The sequence below is a fragment of the Muscardinus avellanarius genome (assembly GCF_963383645.1).
Source record: "Muscardinus avellanarius genome assembly, chromosome: 2".
NCBI lineage: Eukaryota > Metazoa > Chordata > Mammalia > Rodentia > Gliridae > Muscardinus > Muscardinus avellanarius.
Genome location: NC_137787.1, coordinates 139,300,472 through 139,320,016, shown reverse-complemented (window position 1 = coordinate 139,320,016; position 19,545 = coordinate 139,300,472). Strand labels below are relative to the sequence as shown.

At 39.7% G+C, this 19,545-nt stretch overlaps 1 protein-coding gene across 1 annotated transcript in view; it reads left to right on the top strand.

Moving 5' to 3' along the window:
• The window catches only part of WDFY2 (WD repeat and FYVE domain containing 2), a gene marked incomplete at both ends in the record, with an annotated part of 198,564 nt that overhangs the window by 75,344 nt on the left and 103,675 nt on the right, over positions 1-19,545 (top strand). Inside the window, one exon of the mRNA XM_080690249.1 lies at positions 4,906-4,973. Within this exon, the coding sequence (XP_080546375.1) occupies positions 4,906-4,973 (68 nt within the window). The remainder of the gene's footprint in view (positions 1-4,905; positions 4,974-19,545) is intronic.

Here is a 19,545-nt window from a genome sequence, read left to right as displayed (position 1 = left end):
TTTCACCCTCCCAAGGACTGGGATTGCAAGTGTGTGCCCCCATGCCTGGCTTCCTTCTTCTTATTCACTGATAGCTATTACTTAGGTGCTATGACTTCTAAATCTTAATTGTTTTCCTTTTTTGTGGCACTGCGGAATGAACCCAGAGGCATTCTATCTCTGAGCTACATTCCCTGCCCTATTTATTTTTTAGTTTGAACCCGGGTCTCCCTCAGTTGTGGAGGGGCTCACTAAGTTGCTGAGACTGGCCTTGAACCTGTGATCTTCCTGTCTCAGCCTCCCAAGTAATGAGATTACAGGTGTGTGTCACCCTGTCTAGCCCAAATCTTAATTTTCAGCTCAGGTCTTACCTGTAAACTGGGGGGTTGGCAGTTTATTCCATCACAGCCCTGATTGGATTGTCCCCAAACTCAGCATGTTCAAGATGAACTCAGCATATGAATAGTGGATTCACATTGGCACCCATAAGCAATTGGTCCCAAACCCAGTGTTTCTATTTCCTGTGTGCCCTGAAGTGTTCTTCACCTCTCTTTTAGACTCGGGCCTATTTCTGGGTTTCCCCAAATAAACAAATGTGGTTTTGTGACTGATTCCTTATTCTCAGTGGCTCCCACTGTTCTCAAAGTAAAATCCAAACTCTTCTGAGAGCCCTCCAAGGCCCTTAGTGGCCTTCTGCCTGCTCCTTTCTCCAGGCCTGTCTCTGACCTCTGCTGCTGGCTCTTGCCCCCTGGGCTGGGAACATGCTTTCATTCCTTCTCCACTTTCTGCTGGCAAGTCTTGCATCCTATATTTCTAGTCTGTCATCTCTAAGAAGCTTTCTTGGATTCTGCCCAACTCCAGGTTCCTGACTCAGAGTTAGACCTGCATGTGCTCCATAGTTACCCTGGTAGCTCCCAGGGTGGCCCTTGCTGTACTGTATGTTCTGCACCCTGCCTCCTCCAACAACTGTGGGCTTCCCGAGAACAAAGGTGGTACTTGTAAGTAGTCGGGGTTCCACTGTGCTGTTTGTGCCTGTTGAACTGTGATCAGCTGTGTCCCACTTACAGTAGGATTACACTCTTTTCAAAACAGCCCTGCTGCTGAACTGAGGACCACCATAAGGACACCTTGTCCTGTGATTCTTGAGATGAACATGTTCTCTCTCCCTACTCACCTAGTGACTGTTTTTGCCTAGTGCCAGGAGCTTGGCAGAAAGGAAGAGGCAGGGGGAGAAGAGAACAGGATGCTGCAAGGTGGGCAGCGCAACATGATTGACCTAATTGGAGTCTTGAGAGCCCAGCACTTTGCATTTCCCTGCCTTTCTGCAGGCCTGCCTGTCTTTCTTCCTCAGCACACTGACCTCTGCTGGCTTAGGTATTTCTCTTAACCATAGTTGTTTCTCCCTCTCCCCTCTTTCCTGCTGGAGAGGAAACCTGAGGCCTGGCCCATGCTAAGCATTCTTTAGTGCTTGGGACCAAACTCTGGGCCTTTGGCATTCTAACCATGCATTCTTCCAATGGATTCCACTCCCAGCCACCGTTGTTATTTTCTGAAAAATTATTTTTGAAGGAAAAGTGTTTTCATGTACTATTAAAAGTTTTTTTCTGTTGCTTTTAAATATGATTTTCAGAAAAGTTAAAACTTTTAGGCTGTTTGGTGGAATTTACATTTTTTTAGGAAATTTCTAGGCATCCAAATTGTATTTTTAATCTCTAGGATGCAGTATCTGCTTTCTTTTTTAAACTGCTGCTTTATCACATGAGATAAAGAAATATATTTTAATATAATCTTATTTTTTATATAAAAGTTTATCAACTGCTCTTAATGCATGCTGATATAAGAAAGGCAGTATATTTAGTGAAGTAAAGCCATATTTGATAGGGTTTTATAAGGATTAAAGGTATACGTTAAGGTGTTTTGAGAGCTATGATTTTTTAAAGAAATATTTTGTTGTTATTAGAAACACAGCTGGTTTTTATTTGCTGGTCTTGTGCCTTGCAGCTTTGCTTACATTTATTTCTTAGCTTCTGTGTGTGCGTGTGCGTGTGTGTGTGTGTGTGTGTGTGTGTGTGTGTGTGTGTTAGGATTTTCTATATGTAGAATCATATCTGCAAATAGAGGTAGTTTTACTTTTTCCTTTTCAATTTGGATGCCTTTTATTTCTTTTGTTTGTCTAGTTGCTCTGGCCTGACTTCCAGTAATGTTGGATGACAGTGATGCAAGTGGGCCCTGGTGTTTAGAGGAAAGATGCTTATTCTTTAACCACTGAGTATGCTGTTAGCTGTGCAGTTTTCATAAATGCTGTTTCTAGTATGCTGAATGTTTTTCATGAAAAGTTGTGAATTTTGTTAAATGCGATGGTTGTGTGTGTTCTTTCATTCTCTTGTGTGTGTTGTTTCATTCTATGCACAGTATTAAAAAGTTCTTTCTTTTTCTTTTCTCTGTCTTTTTTTTTTTTTGTGGTACTGGGGATTGAACCCAGAGTTACTCTACTACTGAGCTATAGCCCCATCCCTTTAAAAATTTTATTTTGAGATAGGTTCTTGATAAGTTGCTATGGCTGGCCTCAAACTTCCTTTCTCCTGCCTCAACCCCGCCTCCCCCCAGTAGCTGGGATTATAGTGTGTGCCACAACACCTGGCTGATTTTTCTTATTTTGAACTGTCCTTGCATTCCTGGGATAAATTCCATTTGGTTATGACCTACAATCCTTTTGTTTTGTTTCTTGAGTTTGATTTGCCAGTATTTTGTTGAGATTTGCATCTATATTTTTTTAAATATTTTTATGTGGGTCTGGGGATGGAACCCAGGGGCATTCAACCTCCAAGCTACACCCTCTGCCCTATATTTTTTAATTCTTTATTTTTGAAACAGGGTCTCACTGAGTTGCGGAGGGCCTCACTAAGTAGCTGAGGCTGTCCACGAACCGCAATCCTACAATCTCAGCCTTCTGAATGCTGGAATTACAAGCGTGCGCCACCACGTCCAGCACATCTATATTCTTAAAAGATAAAAGTCTGTAGTATTCTTGTGGTATCTTTGTTTGGCTTTGGTATCAAATAATGCTGGCCTTATAGAATAAATTATGAAGTGTTTTTCCTCTTCTGTTCTTTGGAAGTTTTAATAGGATTTTTGCCAGTTTTTCTTTAGCTTACCTTGCCAGTTAACGAATAGAAATTTTCAGATGATTAGAGGATTTGAAAACATGTATTCATATGTATGTATAATACATATGTATAATCAAATGAAAAATACAATAATAGATGAGCTCTAGATTGTGTGTGTGTGTGTGTGTGTGTGTGTGTGTGTGTGTGTGTGTGTGGTACTGGGTTATAGAGCCCAGAGATATTCTACTTTGAGCTACACCCCAGCCCTACTTTTTATTCTTTTTTATTCTTTATTTTGAAGCAGGGTCTCACTGAGTTGCAAAAGGCCTCACTAAGATCCGCAAATCATGATCTTTCTGTCTCAGCCTACCAAATGCTGGGCTTACAAATGTGCGCCACCAAGCCTGGCTTAGCTAGATTCTGATTTCCAAACAATTTTAATGCACTTCTGTCACTTTCCTTGAAGTATTCAAAATTTAATGGACTTAATGGGCTGACTAAAGATTTGCTACTTTTGTTGATCTTTACAAATAACTTATTTGTTTCAATTATTTTCCCTATTGCTTTTCTATTCTCTATTTTATTTTTTATTTGGAAACAGGGTCTCACTAAGATGCTGAGAGTCTCACTAAGTTGCTGAGGCTGGCTTTGAACCTGTAATTCTCCTGATTTCAGCTTCCCAAGTACTGGGATCACAGGTGTGCGCCATCAAGCCTGGTTCTGATCACTCTTTATTATTTCCTCATTTATAGGAGAATCACTGAATCCCTGATTAGCTGGGGTTGAGGTAATTCCAATAAGAATCATAGTCCAGTATGATGACTTAAAGTAGACTATTCAAGCAGTGTCCAAGTCTCCCTGAGATAATGCTCACTCTCCTCTTTTCCTTCTTGTCCTGGGATGGTGTAAGGGTGTAGGAGAAGGTGTGGACCCTCTATGATCCCCTGGCAGTGGGAAAGTGTTTCCGTTGTTTCCATTGTTTCCATGTCCAGCATTTCCTCTGGTCTCTGGGGTCACGTCCCTTAGCCTCCTACTTGTGTTTGTCTTGCTGGAATATCCTGGTGATGTCATTCATGCCCCTGTCTTTCAGGTTGGCCAGAACCTGGTAGTGCTTCCCAGCAGGTCCAGTCTCTTCATCTCTGGCTCCCTGAGCTCTCCTTAGTACCTGTTTCCATCACTTGCTGGCCTCGAACTTTATCCAGCCTTTGTTGCAGAATTACCTTGAGCCATGGCAGGCTCCTTAGCTGGCCCACTACCTCAGGAAAACTATCCCTTGAGATTAGAACCTGGCTTGCAAGACTATGGACTTCTTATGTAATCCTTCTTTTCATGTCAGATGTTGTACAATATTTCATTTGGCCTCTTTGCACTTCCTTTACAAATAAAATCTAATAGTTTCCTAGGATGCTTCCAGCAGATTCAGGCAATGGCTAGGTACTTAGAAAGAGGACATGACAGTGAAAATCATTTTCAGACACTACCATTATTAGACATGTGTGTATTATATATATATATATATATATATATATATATATATATATATATATGATGACATTTAAAGTCTTGTAACTCTAAATGTACAGATGCCTTAAGTTTAAAGACTATAGGATTTTTAGAGCAGTATATGTAGTGTGCTTTTGTATATATGTATGTATATGTATTTTACATGTATGATGAAGATATATACACATATGTAGTCATATATATAACACCATATATATATATATATATATATAGTGTTAAGTTTGATTTCCATGCATTACTACTTTCCCATGACTACAATGCTGTGATTTCATGCACATGTTTTCTTCTGTTGTAGGACAGTTCGTGTTTGGTTAAAGAGAGACAGTGGACAGTATTGGCCAAGCATATACCATGCAATGCCTTGTAAGTATCTGGGTCTCTGTCTTGAAAAACCAGACCTGCACCCCAACTCCCCTTCCTTCCCAGATTGCCTTTCCTGAATTCTCTTCTTGAGTAGGGAAGTTTGAAGGTTGGGAATCTCATTATAATGAAAAGTACCATATTAAATCATTTTAGATGTTCTAAGGCTCTCACTATGTGAAGTAAGAAAATTGTTATGACATTGATTATATATTCAGTTTCTGAATAAGATTAATGGAAGACAGACTATAGCACTTAGATCTCTGATTACAGCAGTCTCCCTCTTGTTTCCAACTTTTTTAACTATTTTGGAAAGTATGTTGTCTTCAGACAATTCAAAATTTTGTCCAGTGATTACATTTGTGAAGAAATTTGTCCTTGCATTATCGTTATAGTATTTATTCAAATTCAAGTCATTCAGCATTGGATATTCAGTTCTCAAAAGGATTTGCTTAGTTTTAAAGCATACTAATTAGAACTAGATCTCATTTTCCCAAGATCATAATGGAGATATGTCTTTGCTCTCATTGATAAGTAACAAATCTTCCAGACAGACTTGGGACAGGGTGGAGAACACAGAAAAGCAAATGTTGTGTGTTTTTCCTCATATATGGAATCTAGAGGGGAAACCTGAAAGTAGCAGAGAGACTATTAGAGAAAAGGAAGGGGCCAAGGGGAGGATGGAGGGGAGGAAAGGGAGGAGAATGGGAAGTGCAAAGTATGTTATTTGCATGTATGAATATGCCATAATGAAGTCATTATTCTGTGTAATCAATATACATTTACTGAAAAAAGATATGAGTGTTCGCCGGGTTGTGATGGCGTATGCTTGTAATCCCAGCATTCGGGAAGCTGAGACTGGAGGATCGCGGTTCGCGGACAGCCTCAGGTACTTAGTGAGGCCATTTGCAACTCAGTGAGACCCTGTTTCAAAATAAAGAATAAAAATATCTAGGGCAGAGCTGTAGCTCGGAGGTCAAATGCCCCTGGGTCCCATCTCCAGAACCACAAAAAAAAAAAAAAAAAAAAGATATGAGTGTTCCTTAGACTGATCCACTGGTAGAAGTTCCTGTACAGGTGAAGTGAACTGGCTTCTTATATTAGGACATTTCTTTTTGGTCTAATGTTTTATCTTTTCGGTCAATGAAGTTAGGACATCCTATTCTATGATTATTTTAATGTCATATAATTGTTTAATTTCATTATCAATTGTATTAAACATTTCTTCCCCCCACTTTCAAATCTTAATTAAAATTAGCATGCTAGAAAAAATCTCCCAGGTTTATTGTTTGGGCATATATGTCTTCTGCCTGCTACAATTTGCCCACCTTACTCTTTAATATAACTATTTCAGTTTCAGAAGCACATACCACAACCAAAATAAATTCAAGATAAATTATAAATGTAATTAAGTTTATGCCTCTGGCAAAAGAATACTGTAATAACAAATTTTCCTGTTTATGAACAAATGAATTATTAAGAATATAATGGTTTTTAATGATTTTCAAATTATCTTTGAGGCTTTGCATGGCTTAAGAATTTTGTAGTAAATAGATGAGAACCACAAGTTGAAATGAGTATTCACTCCTTTTTCTGTAAAGAAGAAGCTTCTTGGAATTCTCAACGCCATATTCTCCATTTACCTGTTTTACTTTCTATGGATATTATAGGCTACAGGCTTCACATGATAAGCCCTCCAAAAAGATGAGCTTGTTAAGCCATGACAGTGATGAGGGTTTAAGAAAATAGGAAAATAAAACTTTTGTGATTGTTTCCCTGATTTTTTTTTTTTTTTTTTTTTTTTTTTTTTTTTTTGGTGGTACTGGGTTTCCTGGAAGCCCTTCTACCTCCGGGCTACACTCCAAGACCTATGTTTTATATATTTTTTTTGGAAACAGGGTCTCTTAAGCCAGCGAGGCTGGCTTCGAACCTGCGCAATCAATCCTCCTGTCTCTGTCTCCCAAGCACAGGGATTACATGCATGCGCCACCACACCCGGCTGTTTCCCTGATTTTTTAAGTGCCACGACCAGTCTTTCCTCTGTTCTTGCTTTTTCATCAGACTTTACACAATATCTTAACTGGAAGAAATGAAGAAGTGCTATAGTCCATCAAGTTGAAGTTAGTTCTAGAGACCATAGCTCTCAGTTGTGCTGACAGAGGAAGAGGTAGACCTGGGTGAAATTATGAAGGTTTGTGAGTCCCAAGTAAAGGACTTTTCTTTCAATGAGCATTATTAGGAACTTCATGAAGGCATAGGCTCCTAGCAATTTCCTACCCATTCCTTTCTCTGTAGAAACGTTCATACACATATTGGTGTCGCTATATAATGCTCTTTTTATTTGACCATCACTGATAATACAGAGAAGCCTTTGTTATATTTTCACCATTAATTGGGCTTATATAAGAAGGACTATATAGCTGGGCATGGTGGGGCATGCTTATAATCCCAGTACTTAGGAGGCTGAGACAGAAGGATCCCAGGTTTGAAGCCAGCCCTAGCTACTTAAGTAAGGCCCTCAGCAACTTATCAAGACCCTGTTTCAAACAAAAATAAAAAGGGCTGGGGGTGTTTATAGCAAATATGTTGTTGATATATATATATATATATATATGTATATATATATATGTTTAAATGAACACATGTAAAGCCTCATGGTATATCATGACGATCTGTAAATATATAGATAATAGTTATACATGTTCATCAGTAAACATTTATTGTACCCCTAGTGTATTCAGACCACTGATGTAGGTGCCAGGATTTGCAGATGGATCAGATATACATGGTCAACATGAATTGCCTAATATTTCATTGTTAGGTAGTTTTACTACAGTGTAGAAAAGTAAAAGAAAAAAAGACTTTGTTCTTCACAATTAGTCAGAAATTGACTTGTATGTTCCTAGGAATTTTATATGTTCCCATGACATAGTAACTAAACTCTGTTTAATCAGAGAATGGCAAAATATTATTGCATAAAGAAATAAGATACACTTTGATCAGTTAGAGAACCTGAAAGAGACTTGAGTTTACAAAGGATGTCTTGCAGTCTTTTCTTTTGAAAGGTTTTTTGTTAAGCAGTTACTCAGCATTATTCTTAAATAATGGCTTTGTGGTTATGAGTAACAAAATGATTGAAAAGGAAAGTGAATAAATCAGAGGGTATAAAGTGGACACCGCAAGGAAGATGTGACCATATTGTGCATTTATACTAGTATATCATAAGTAGGATTCCAGATACAGAAGAAAATATGCACTTAAATTATGGCTTGTTTGCCTGGTGTGGTGGCGCACACTTGTAATCCCCGCACTTAGGAGGCCGAGATAGGAGGATCGCGCAGGTTTGAAGCCAGCCTTGCTGGCTTAAGAGACCCTGTTTCCAAATAAAAAAATATAAAAATAGGTCTGGGGGTGTAGCCCAGAGGTAGAAGAGCTTCCAGGAACTCCAGTACCCCCCAAAAATATATATATATGGCTTGTTTATTTTGTTCACTACAATACCTTTTTTTTTTTCTTGGTACTGGGGATTAGACCCAGGGGTATTCTACCTCCAAGCTACATATCCAACCCTATTTTTTATTCTTTATTTTGAAACAGGGTCTCACTAAGTTGCAGAGAGCCTCCTGTCTCAGACTCCCAATTACTGGGATTACAAGCATGCACAACCACACCCAAACCTGGCATGTTCTAGGCGGGTGAAGAGATGTTTGGTAGCCTTGAGTAGGATTGGAGATTTAATGAAGGAAAGGGAGCAGGAGGAATCAAATGAGAAAGAATAAGTAGCGAAGGCTAAGTTTCTTTTTTTTCTTTCTTTTTATTTATTTATTTATTTATTTATTTATTTATTTATTTATTTATGGTTCTGAGGATTGAACCCAAGGGCAAACTCCTCAACTACACCCCCAGCCCTATTTTTTATTATTTGAGTAAGTAGCTGAGGCTACTTATTCTTTATTTTGAAACAGGTTCTCACTAAGTTGCAGAGGGCCTCACTGAATAGCTGAGGCTGTCTGCGAACCTGCGGTCCTCCTGTCTCAGCCACCCACGTACTGGGATTACAAGCGTGTGCCACCACACTGGCTCCAAGGCTAAGTTTGATGATGAATGAGCCTGAAATGCAGAATGTGATGGAGCTGAGCAACTTGGGGAAGTGGCAGACAGGAGAAAAATGAGGAGCAGTCACTAGCATTGCCGAGAGTGTCTCCACACTGTCTTCCCAGCAGCTCCTCCCTCCCTGGAGGAAGAAAACCTGGAGAAACCAGACTTGCCTGGTGAAGGCTGTTTGCCCTTGAGCTAGTCTCTGGTGTTCCCAGGAATTTGGCATTTGGACCAGGAAATGTTAATCTCAGCTCAGGCAGGTCCCTTGAACTGGGAACATAAACTCAAGAGCTATGAGGCTTTGTGTGCCTGCCTAAACAGTGAAAGTTGTTTTTGCATAAAACAAAGGATGAATCTGGGAGAGAGGACCTTTCTGCTCTGGAGACCAAAGGAAAGCCTGAGCGGTGAGGTGGGCAGGGTTTCTCCTTATCCTCCTGGACCCTCTCCCTAGGCCTGGATGGGCTTCTGCCTTCTAGTTCAAGAGATGCCCCTCTCCTGTCCTACCAAATATGCCCATTTGTAGCCGAGCTGGTGGTGCACGCTTGTAATCCAGTACCTGGGGGGGGGGCTGAGACAGGAGGATCGCAGGTTCGTGGACAGCCTCAGGTACTTAGTAAGGCCCTCTGCAACTTACTGAGACCCTGTTTCATAATAAAGAATAAAAAGTAGGGCTGGGGATGTAGCTCAGAGGTAGAATGCCCCTGGGTTCCATCCCCAGTACCACAAATAAAATAAACAAAAAACTCATATATGCCCATTTGTGCTTAAATTGGCATAGTTGGATTTTCCTTAGTTGTAGCTGCAAGGATTTGACCAAGCTTAGCCCTACTCTTATACCTCCTAATTTTCGTCTGTCAGTTTCTCTTGGATCTCTGTGGTCTCTGAAGAGAAAGGGCTTAGCCATGACCCTCTTGGTGCCTCTGTGATGTTGAGCTGAACATAATCTGGGAAAAGTGAGGGTATGTAACAAAGGAAAGCAAAAAGTAGTATTTGCCCTCTTTAATTTCTGGACAGTTCATCCAACAAATGTTAAAATATATCTTCCATACCATGGTTAAAGTGGTTAATAAAAGTGCTCACAGTCTGGTAAGGAAGACTAGCATTAAATGAGTACCAACCATGATTTGTGGTGAGTGTAGGGACAGGGGAAATGGGTACATTGGGGACATGGCCATGAAGGCTCCCTGAAGAAAGCTCTGCTCTCTAGAGAATTTACTTCCTTCTTTTCTCCCTTTCTTCCTTTCCTCTTTCTTTCTTTCTTTCTTTCTTTCTTTCTTTCTTTCTTCCTTTCTTCCTTTCTTCCTTTCTTCCTTTCTCCTTTGTCTTGTTCATGCTGAGCATTCACTCAACCAGCCCCTTTATAAAGAACTTCGGGTGACAACTGACTTGTTTTGTAGTTTCCTATAAGCTAGCTCATTTTATAGATGAATGAGAAACCAGAACATTTCCTCATCAAATATACTTTCAAAAAAGAATATCCTCTTGGTGTACTTACAACATAGCTACCAGCTACTTATGATAGTATCAGCTTACAGTGGCCTACCTGGGATCCTGCCTGAGCTTGGGAACTGGAAAGGGTCCTTTCTGAGGGTACAATGTTAAGATTTCAGTTGCAGCCGTAAATGCAATTATTTGTTCCAGGCTTCTAATAGATACCATTTCAACCACCACATTTGCATCACACTACAGAGAAAAAGCACGTGAAAGGCTCAGGCATTCCAATTTTCATGCTTGAGATATTTTAGATTTACTTTACCAACTAGATTTGCTATTTGGGGTCAGGCAAAGGAGAGTCAGGCAGGAATTTGAAGTGCAAGCCAGAGTGGCAGATGGTGGAGATTGTTCTTACTCTATCAGAGGACTGAGTATCATGGCTGGACCTTTATTGCAAACTTCTCCCACGGGGAATGGAGAACAGTTAAATTTATGGTTGCCGAAGATGTAGTGAGAAGATGTAGTGAATAGGAGGCTGGAGGAGGTAAAAGCCTCAGGCTGGGCATGTTGAGTCGGAAAACCTCTGTGGCTTCTCTTGTTGTTGGGCCAGGCTGGTGAAATTTACTTTGGCTTCTAAAGTGTTTATGCATTTGTCCCCAAAGCAAATCACAAGACCTGTTTTTCAAAGGTAGTTACAAATAAATAGGCACACCAAACATAGCAATAAGGCGATTTGTTTTGTCATCTATCCCGCTCTCTGCCTTGGTCCGGAAGAGTGGAATCTGTCCAGTTGGAAGTTGTGGATGAGCCCCTTATTTTTCACACAAGGACAGCCACCTTACCATCTGCTCATCTGGGTCCTCACCAAAACACATAATTTTTTATGTGAACCATGCTTTCTAGTTTTTATCTAAAACCTTGTTGGGAGAAAGGCTGTTTGTGATGGATAGTGTGAATATCCATCGAACTTGTGCTTGCCCATTGGGGCAGCTGTCTGCGGAACGGCCTTCCTTCAGTGTGCCCCAGCTTACACCGGTGTGTGCATAAGTATGACATGCTCTGTGGCTGCTTTTGAAATAATTATGTCTATTGTAATACATGGCGCCTCTTTTGTGAAGAAACCCTGAGGGATGATATTTTTTCAGATACGAGGGCCAGGAATCCTTTGCTTTCTCTAAGGTGGAACTTCCTGACTTGTTTGCCCCAATGTTCCGGTTCCCTGAGCTGATCAGGGTGGGGAGTGGAAAGAGGGATGGAGTGGCCGGGGTTAGTGTCTTCCACTTACTCCACTGGCTGTACAAATTATTTTTTGCATGTGTCACGAGGCCAAAAAGGTGGGGAGCAATAGCTCTGAGGACTTGAGCCCTGGTCCTTAGGGATACTGGGAAACATAGAACTTAAAAAGTTTCCTAGCCGGGAATGGTGGCACACTTGTAATCCCCACGCTTGGGAGGCGGAAACAGGAGGATCGCGCAGGTTTGAAGCGGCTTAAGAGACCCTGTTTCCAAAAATAAAAAAGTATAAAATAGAGGGATCACTGAAAAAAGTCTGTGTCTCAAAACCAGTGTTAAATCAATCTCAGGGTTGAGAGGTAAAAAAGGGGAGTCTAAAATCACAAGGTCAGACATATCTAGGATCCATGTCCTTCTGGATCAACGCTTCCTTCAGGATCTTCATCATTATAAATGTTCTCTGCCATCTGCTGTACTTGCATGCTATTGTCTTCTGATACAGAACAAATCACCCAAGGTTCTTTGGGATTCCAAGAGAAATCGGATATTTTGGCAGTGTGACTACCATGAATAAACTAGGGGAGATTCAAGTCAATATAGATTCCTACTCTAAAATTGTCACATCTGACTTTCCAGAACGTACATTTTCCTATAAAAACCAGTCTCTTGGTTTCTTCAGTTAAGTCAAAACTACATGTACTTCCTTCCCCATATATTTTTGCTTGTTAGTGTATTTCTTGCTGCTTTTATATTATTCATTTCCTATCTGTGAAATGGTTTTTGTTGTGTTTTTTTTTTTTTAACTTGGGACCACCAAGTTGTAAAGATGTATGTTTTTACCTGGCAGTTGTACCATAGGTGGACTGTCATGTTGAGAAGGGTGAATTGATAGCTTGTATTTGTTTTGAAAATTAAATTAATCCTTGATAAGAGTTGCAATTTTTTAGGAGCTAGTCCTTGACCACTAGGTTTGATACCATCTCCATTTTGGGTGACCCGTTTCACCAGCAGGCCTGTTACTCTCCATGACTAACTGTGTAAGTGCTTATAATGGAATAAATTGCTTTTCTACATAAAAAAAAGTATAAAATAGGTCTGGGAGTGTAGCCCAGAGGTAGAAGGGCTTCCAGGAACCCCAGTACCACCACCAAAAAAAAGTTTCCCAACTGATCTTTATTTAAAATTTTTGTATGTGTACATATATGTGTGTGTGTGTGTGTGTGTGTATATATATATATATATATATATATATATATATATATGTGTGTGTGTGTATATATATGTATATATATATACCTTAATTATGACTTATTGCTTATCTCTATTGTTTAGTTTTATCATTTCTGCTTTTAAAGTGATTTTTAACTTCTTTGTGAAGTGAGAAGGCAAAGGATACATTAAATGAATCGTCTTAGTTAAGATGAATACATGAAGCTTGAACAAGTCTATTGTTTACATTAAATTCTTGCACTATTTTAGATTGGAGCATTTAACATAGCTTGTAGGTTAGAGCTTGTACGTAGGTGGGAAGCTGGAATTTAGTTTTCATTACTGCTACCAATTTGCTGAGTCACGTGGGGCAAGTTCTTTGCAGTTGCTCTTCTTGAAGCCTAACAGATGAACTGTCCATTTTCTTTATTCTTTAATTTGCAAAAATATTTGGTTTTTAGCTATATCGAATAACTGTACAATACTGTCAGGGTCTTTGTTTTTAGTGCTATATACTGTCATTGCTGATTCTAACCCAGAGTTATTAGGAAAAGTTGTCTCATTTGTGAGGCTGTGGCTGGGTTTCTTTCCTTTCACATTTGTTAGGACTTAAGGTAGCAGATAGCTTGAAATTGAGGATTTGGATAATCAAGTGGATTAACAGTTTATATGTTTTACATTGGGATACCGTGAGTTATCCAGATGAGTTATTTTTATGGAAATTGCTAATGTTAATTCCCTTTGATGAGGAGAACTTTTGATAGTTCAAGATGATGAAGGTGCATCCTATCCTCGTCCAACCTCTGCTGTGTTTATTGGAGTTTTAGGGGAAAGTATATGTGGCTAGATTAGTGATCAAAATGTATTTTAAAAGCTGAGCATGGTGGCACATGCCTATAATTTAGGTACTTGGGAGATTGAGACAGGAAGAAAGCAGGAGGCTCGAGGACAGCCTCAGCAACTTAGCAAAGCTCTCAGCAACCCTGTTTCAAAGTAAAAATTAAAATACAAATAGGAATGGGGGTGTTGCTCAGAGGTAGGATCTCTGGGATGATTCTTCAGTATCAAAAAAAAGAGTTTTTTAAGTTATGAATCTGGCAGTTCTGTTTTTATATAGTAGTGATTGTTTTGGTGACTTTTAAACACCTTTAACTCAATTGAGAGTTTCATGGCAGACTGGGGCATGTATGTATAATAGAGAAATGCTCATCCTACTGTTTTAGTTTATACTGTATTTCAAATAACTCCTTCATTTCTGGTTATAAAGTATATTGCAGCATTTGTTGGTTTCTTGTTTTATATGGTAGAACCATCTGTTAGCATAATTTATGTGTAAAAACAACTTATTATTTTTACCATTTGCATTTTTTAAAACAGTGAGGTAATATGACTAATTCTGTTTTTACTAAGAAGAAAAGGTACCTAAGAGAGAGACTTGGATTTTTTTTTTTGCAGATCTGGGGATGTAACCCAGGGGCAGTTGATTTCCGAGCTACACCCACTGCACTATTTTTTGTTCTTTATTTTAAAACAGGGTCTCACGAAGTTGCAGAGGGCCTTACTAAGTAGTTGAGGCTGTCCACGAATCACAATTCTCTGGTCTCAGCCTCCCGAATGCTGGGATTACAAGCATATACCACCATGCCCAGCTGAGAGACTTGGGTTTTTAATGGAAATGAAGAAAAACATAGATTATTCAAACTAAAGATAGCATATGTAAATCTAAGATATGTATTTGTTTAACATATTCTTGTTTTTAACTTGACAAAGCATTTTAAAATTTATTGCAGTTAGACCACTTTGTCACGATGTAAAACCTGTCTGAGAGAAAAAAGTGACTGCTTCTAATTCATAGTTACTTTGCTGATATTTCTTTGTGTGCGTGTGTGGTACTAGGAATTGAACCCAGGAGAATTCTACCTCTGAGCTACACCCCCAGACCTATTTTATTTTTTATTTTGAAATAGGGTCTCATTAAGTTTTGGAGGGCCTCACAAGTTGCTGAGGCTGGCTGCGAACCTGTGATCTTCCTGTCTCAGCCCTCAAGTACTGAGATTATAAGTGTGCGTCACCATACTCGACTCTTTGCTGATATTTCTCAGACTAGATTAAAAGAAAATAAAATGGTAAAGTGCATAAAATATTTGATTGAAATGAAAAATGCTTTTTATTACTAGATAATTGAATTCCTCAGTATAGGTATTCTTAATAAAATAAAACATGGGTTGAATACTACAAATCTAGTAAATATTATCCTAAGACAATAGGCTAAATAAAAATGTCCATGAAACTAGCCTTTCCTTTGTGGGGGTGGATTGCCCATTGTTGGAGGCTCTGTTGATTGACATTTTACTTTACCAAGAGGCCTTTAACGCTTGAAGTTTTATTCACAGAAGTATCACTATTTATTTATTTTTAAAGTTCTACCCAGAACATTTCATGAAAAAGATTAGTGTCTCCTGCCAAATAATGGCTTCACCATTGTAAAACAGTCAGTATGATTGAAATCCAGGGCTTAATCTTCAATGAAACTTGAGTTTATATGAGCAAAGTTCAACCAGTCAGCAAAGGACAGAAAATAAATTAGCCATAAAGTGAAAGAATTGTAGAGGTGTACATAATAGAAATGAGGAAACTTTGTCCCAAATAAAAGTATTTTGAGAATGCTTCCTCTCAACTGCATTTTTTTTAAAGCAAGGGCAGTGGTCTTTTATACACACACACACACACACACACACACACACACACACACACACACACTAATTGTGGGATAACTATTAGAGCTACAAATAGCCACTTTTTCACTAATTCGCCTAATTATTGATTTGTTGAGGTTGATGTTGTTGCCTTGAGTCTCCTTTGTCTAGGGCTCATGTCTCTTGAGGTTTCCCCCCTTCAAATTATATGAACATTAATATCACCCATACTGGGGCTTCTCTTTGTTTTAGTTTTTCATAAACTCAAAGCTGAATAGCTTGTTTAAGTTAGAAAGACTTCGTTTTTAAAACATTCAAATGAGCCGGGCGTGGTGGCGCATGATTGTAATCCCAGCACTCAGGAGGCTGAAACAGGAGGATCACGGTTCTCAGACAGCCTCAGCTACTTAGTGAGGCCCTCTGCAACTCAGTGAGACCTGTTTCAAAATAAAGAATAAAAAATAATGCAGGGGGTGTAGCTCGGAGGTTGAATGCCCCTGGGTTCCATCCTCAGGCCCGCAAAAATAAGAAATAAAAATAAATAAATAAAACAGATGTTTTGGAAGTGTTTAAAGGTACTGTGAAAGGCTAGGAAAGTCCAAAGTCCTGATACAAATATAAGAGAATAAGAAGCTTCACTGCCCCTAAACCCGCACACGTTGTTTTTCTGTTTTGCTTGCACTTTCCATTATCTTGCTTCCTAAAATTTCGCATGTACACTCCTTTTGACTGTCATCAGTCCCAGACGGAAAAGGCCGACAGCAGATCTTACTCAGATAGTGTGGAAAATGAGTTCTGTGCTATTTTTAAGAAATTGTGGATATATTCCCTCACCATTTTAATAAAATAGTTCCTGGTTTAATAGGTTTAATAAAAATGTTGGGGGAAAATAGGAAACTGGAATATAACAGCAACAAGACCAGTGGCAAGGCCCAGGACTTAGTTATTTGGTCAGTGTAGGAGCAGTCTCTGGCCTTCCACATGTGGCATCATATACACGGGAGGCCTTGGCAGATGAAGTTGCCCCTCAAAGCTTGCTTGGTTGATTATCCCTCTCACTGGGAAACAGTTAAAGGTATGATTGTGGGTGGGAGGTAAGTGTTGTAGTAGTCTAGTTCTGGCAGTCACGTAACTAACTCTTTGGAGAAGTCAGTTTTAAGGTAGAGTAATAGAACAGCTGCCCAGCTGGCTCATCTCTAACCTGCACATTCAGCCATGAGAGAGACCAGTTGTTTCTTTATTACTTTATGAGTTAATGGACTTACAGCATTTAAAGCAAAATTTTTCTTCATGAAGTATCACATTTTTACAAACCAGTAACAACTCTTATTCTTAAATTGTATTTTTGCATTTCGTTTATCTCTTTTATTCTTCTTGCCAAAAAAAATCCCTTTCCTATTTGTCTCATTTTCCTTTCATGTGTGTGTGTGTGTGTGTGTGTGTGTGTGTGTGTGTGTGAGAGAGAGGGGGGGGGGGGCTGGGGATTGAACCCAGGGACATTCTACCTCAGAGCCATATACCCAGCCCTATTTTATTTATTTGTTTTTTTTCAAACAGAGTCTTACGAAGTTGAGGAGGGCCTCACTAAGTTGTTGAGGCCGGCTGCAAGCCTGTGCTTTTCCTATCTCAGCCTCCCAAGTGCTGTGATTACAGGCGGGTGCTTCCGTGCCTGGGCACCCAGGCAGTTTAGTCTCTTGGATATTTGTCTTGCATGTCCAGAGCCCATTTTGTAATGCTCTACAGTATGAGTCTTTCAGAGGTGACTTTTTGGTTGGGTTTTGAAGAGTTGAGATTAGAAAGATCTCTATTATAATATCTTCTATGCCTCTAAACCCAGTTGGGAGACTGAGACAGGAAAATCACAAGTTTAAGGCCAGCCTCATCAATCTAGCAAGATCCTCAGCAATTTGGTGAGATCTTATTTCAAAATGAAAAAGGGCAGGGTATGTGTGGCTTGTATGTAGAATGTCTCTGTGTTCAGTCCTCAGTTCCAAAGCCGGGCGTGGTGGCGCACGCTTGTAATCCCCACGCTTGGGAGGCTGAGACAGGAGAATCACGCAGGTTCGAAGCCAGCCTCAGCTACATAGTGAGCCTCTCAGCAACTTAGTGAGACCCTGTTTCCAAATAAAATATAAAGTAGGTCTGGGAGTATAGCCTGGAGGTAGAAAGTCCCTGGGTTCCACCCCTAGTACCACCAAAAATAAAATAAAATAAAAGAGTAAAAAAATCCTCAGTATCAAAAAAATTGAAAAAAAAGTAGCAACAAATCTGAACATCACTTTTTTTTTCTTTTCTTTTCTTTTCTTTTCTTTTCTTTTCTTTTCTTTTCTTTTCTTTTCTTTTCTTTTTTTCCAGTACTGGGGATGGAACCCAGGGGCATTCTACCTCTGAGCTACACCCCCAGCCCTAGATTTTTTTTCTTCATTTTGAACCAGGATCTCACTGAGTTGCAAAGGGCCTCACTAAGTAGCTGAGGCTGTCCGAGAACTGCGATCCTCCGGTCTCAGCTTCCCAAATGCTGGGAGTACAAGCATGCGCCACCAGGCCTGGCTGGGCATCACTTTTGAGTCCACTTGCTGCTTCCTGGGGCCTACCAGGATCTAGGGGTCACCAATTTGAGACCTGTTTGTATGGAAATATAACAGTTGGAAAATGGTTTGAGAAACCTTATAAGGCTCACCTACAAAGGCCTTTACACACACACACACACACACACACACACACACACACACACACGCCTGCTGTTTTCCCATATGCTTCTTTGAAGGGTGACTGTGCCTTTAAAGGGTAACTGTGGAGGCACCTATGAGCTAATGGTGACTGGCTTTGCATATTGCTCTCTAGGACATCTTAGGTTCAGGCACATGGTTATAGAGTGTCACAATGTCTGTTAAAATGTCTTTTAAAGCCAGGCGTGGTGGAGCACACACACTTGTAATCCCAGTACCTGGAAGCTGAGACAGGAGGATCACAGGTTCTTCAGCCAGCCTCAGCAACTTAGGCCCTCCTCAATTTAGTGAAAACCTGTTTCCAAATAAATAAAATAAAGCCGGGCGTGGTGGCGCACGCTTGTAATCCCAGCATTCGGGAGGCTGAGACCTGGAGGAAATCGGTTCGCGGACAGCCTCAGCTACTTAGTGAGGCCCTCTGCAACTCAGTGAGACCCAGTTTCAAAATAAAGAATAAAAAATAGGGCAGGGGGTATAGCTCGGAGGTCGAATGCCCCTGGGTTCCATCCCCAGACCTGCAAAAAAAAAAAAACCCCAAAAAACAAAAAAACAAATAAATAAAATAGCTTAGAGGTAGAATGCCCCCTGGGTTCAATCTCAAGCACCAAAAATACCAAAACAAAACAAATAAAAATGTCTTTTAAGTTCCATTATAGGAAAAGTCTTTTGCTCTTCAAGTCTGGTAGTGTTTAAGTTGTGTATAGTGGCATACAGCTGTAATCCAGCTACGTGGGAGGCCGAGTTAGGAGGACAGAAAGCTGAAGGCCAGCCTGAATACCTTAGGGAGACCCTATCTCAAAATGAAATGTAAAAGATTGGGGGTTTTGGGGAGTAGCTGGGGATATAGCTCAGTGGTTAAGTGTTCCTGGGTTCACTCCCCAGTAAACCCTCCCCCAAATCTTTGAATTCTGGTAGTGTTTCTTCCTATACATAAAGTGACTTGAATCAGAGGCAGAATTGATTCATATAGTTTTTATATATAGTTGGTATCACAGTTTATGCATTTCTTGATGACAGTGATAATTATTTTATATGTCATTGTATCACATGCCTGGAACACAGTAAGCATTCTAAATTTTGTTGAGTAACAAGAAATATAGTAAATAGGGGAAGAATAGGAATAAAGAAATAGCAATGTAGATTTAAGAGTAGCTTATACAGTCTTGTGAAACAGTCA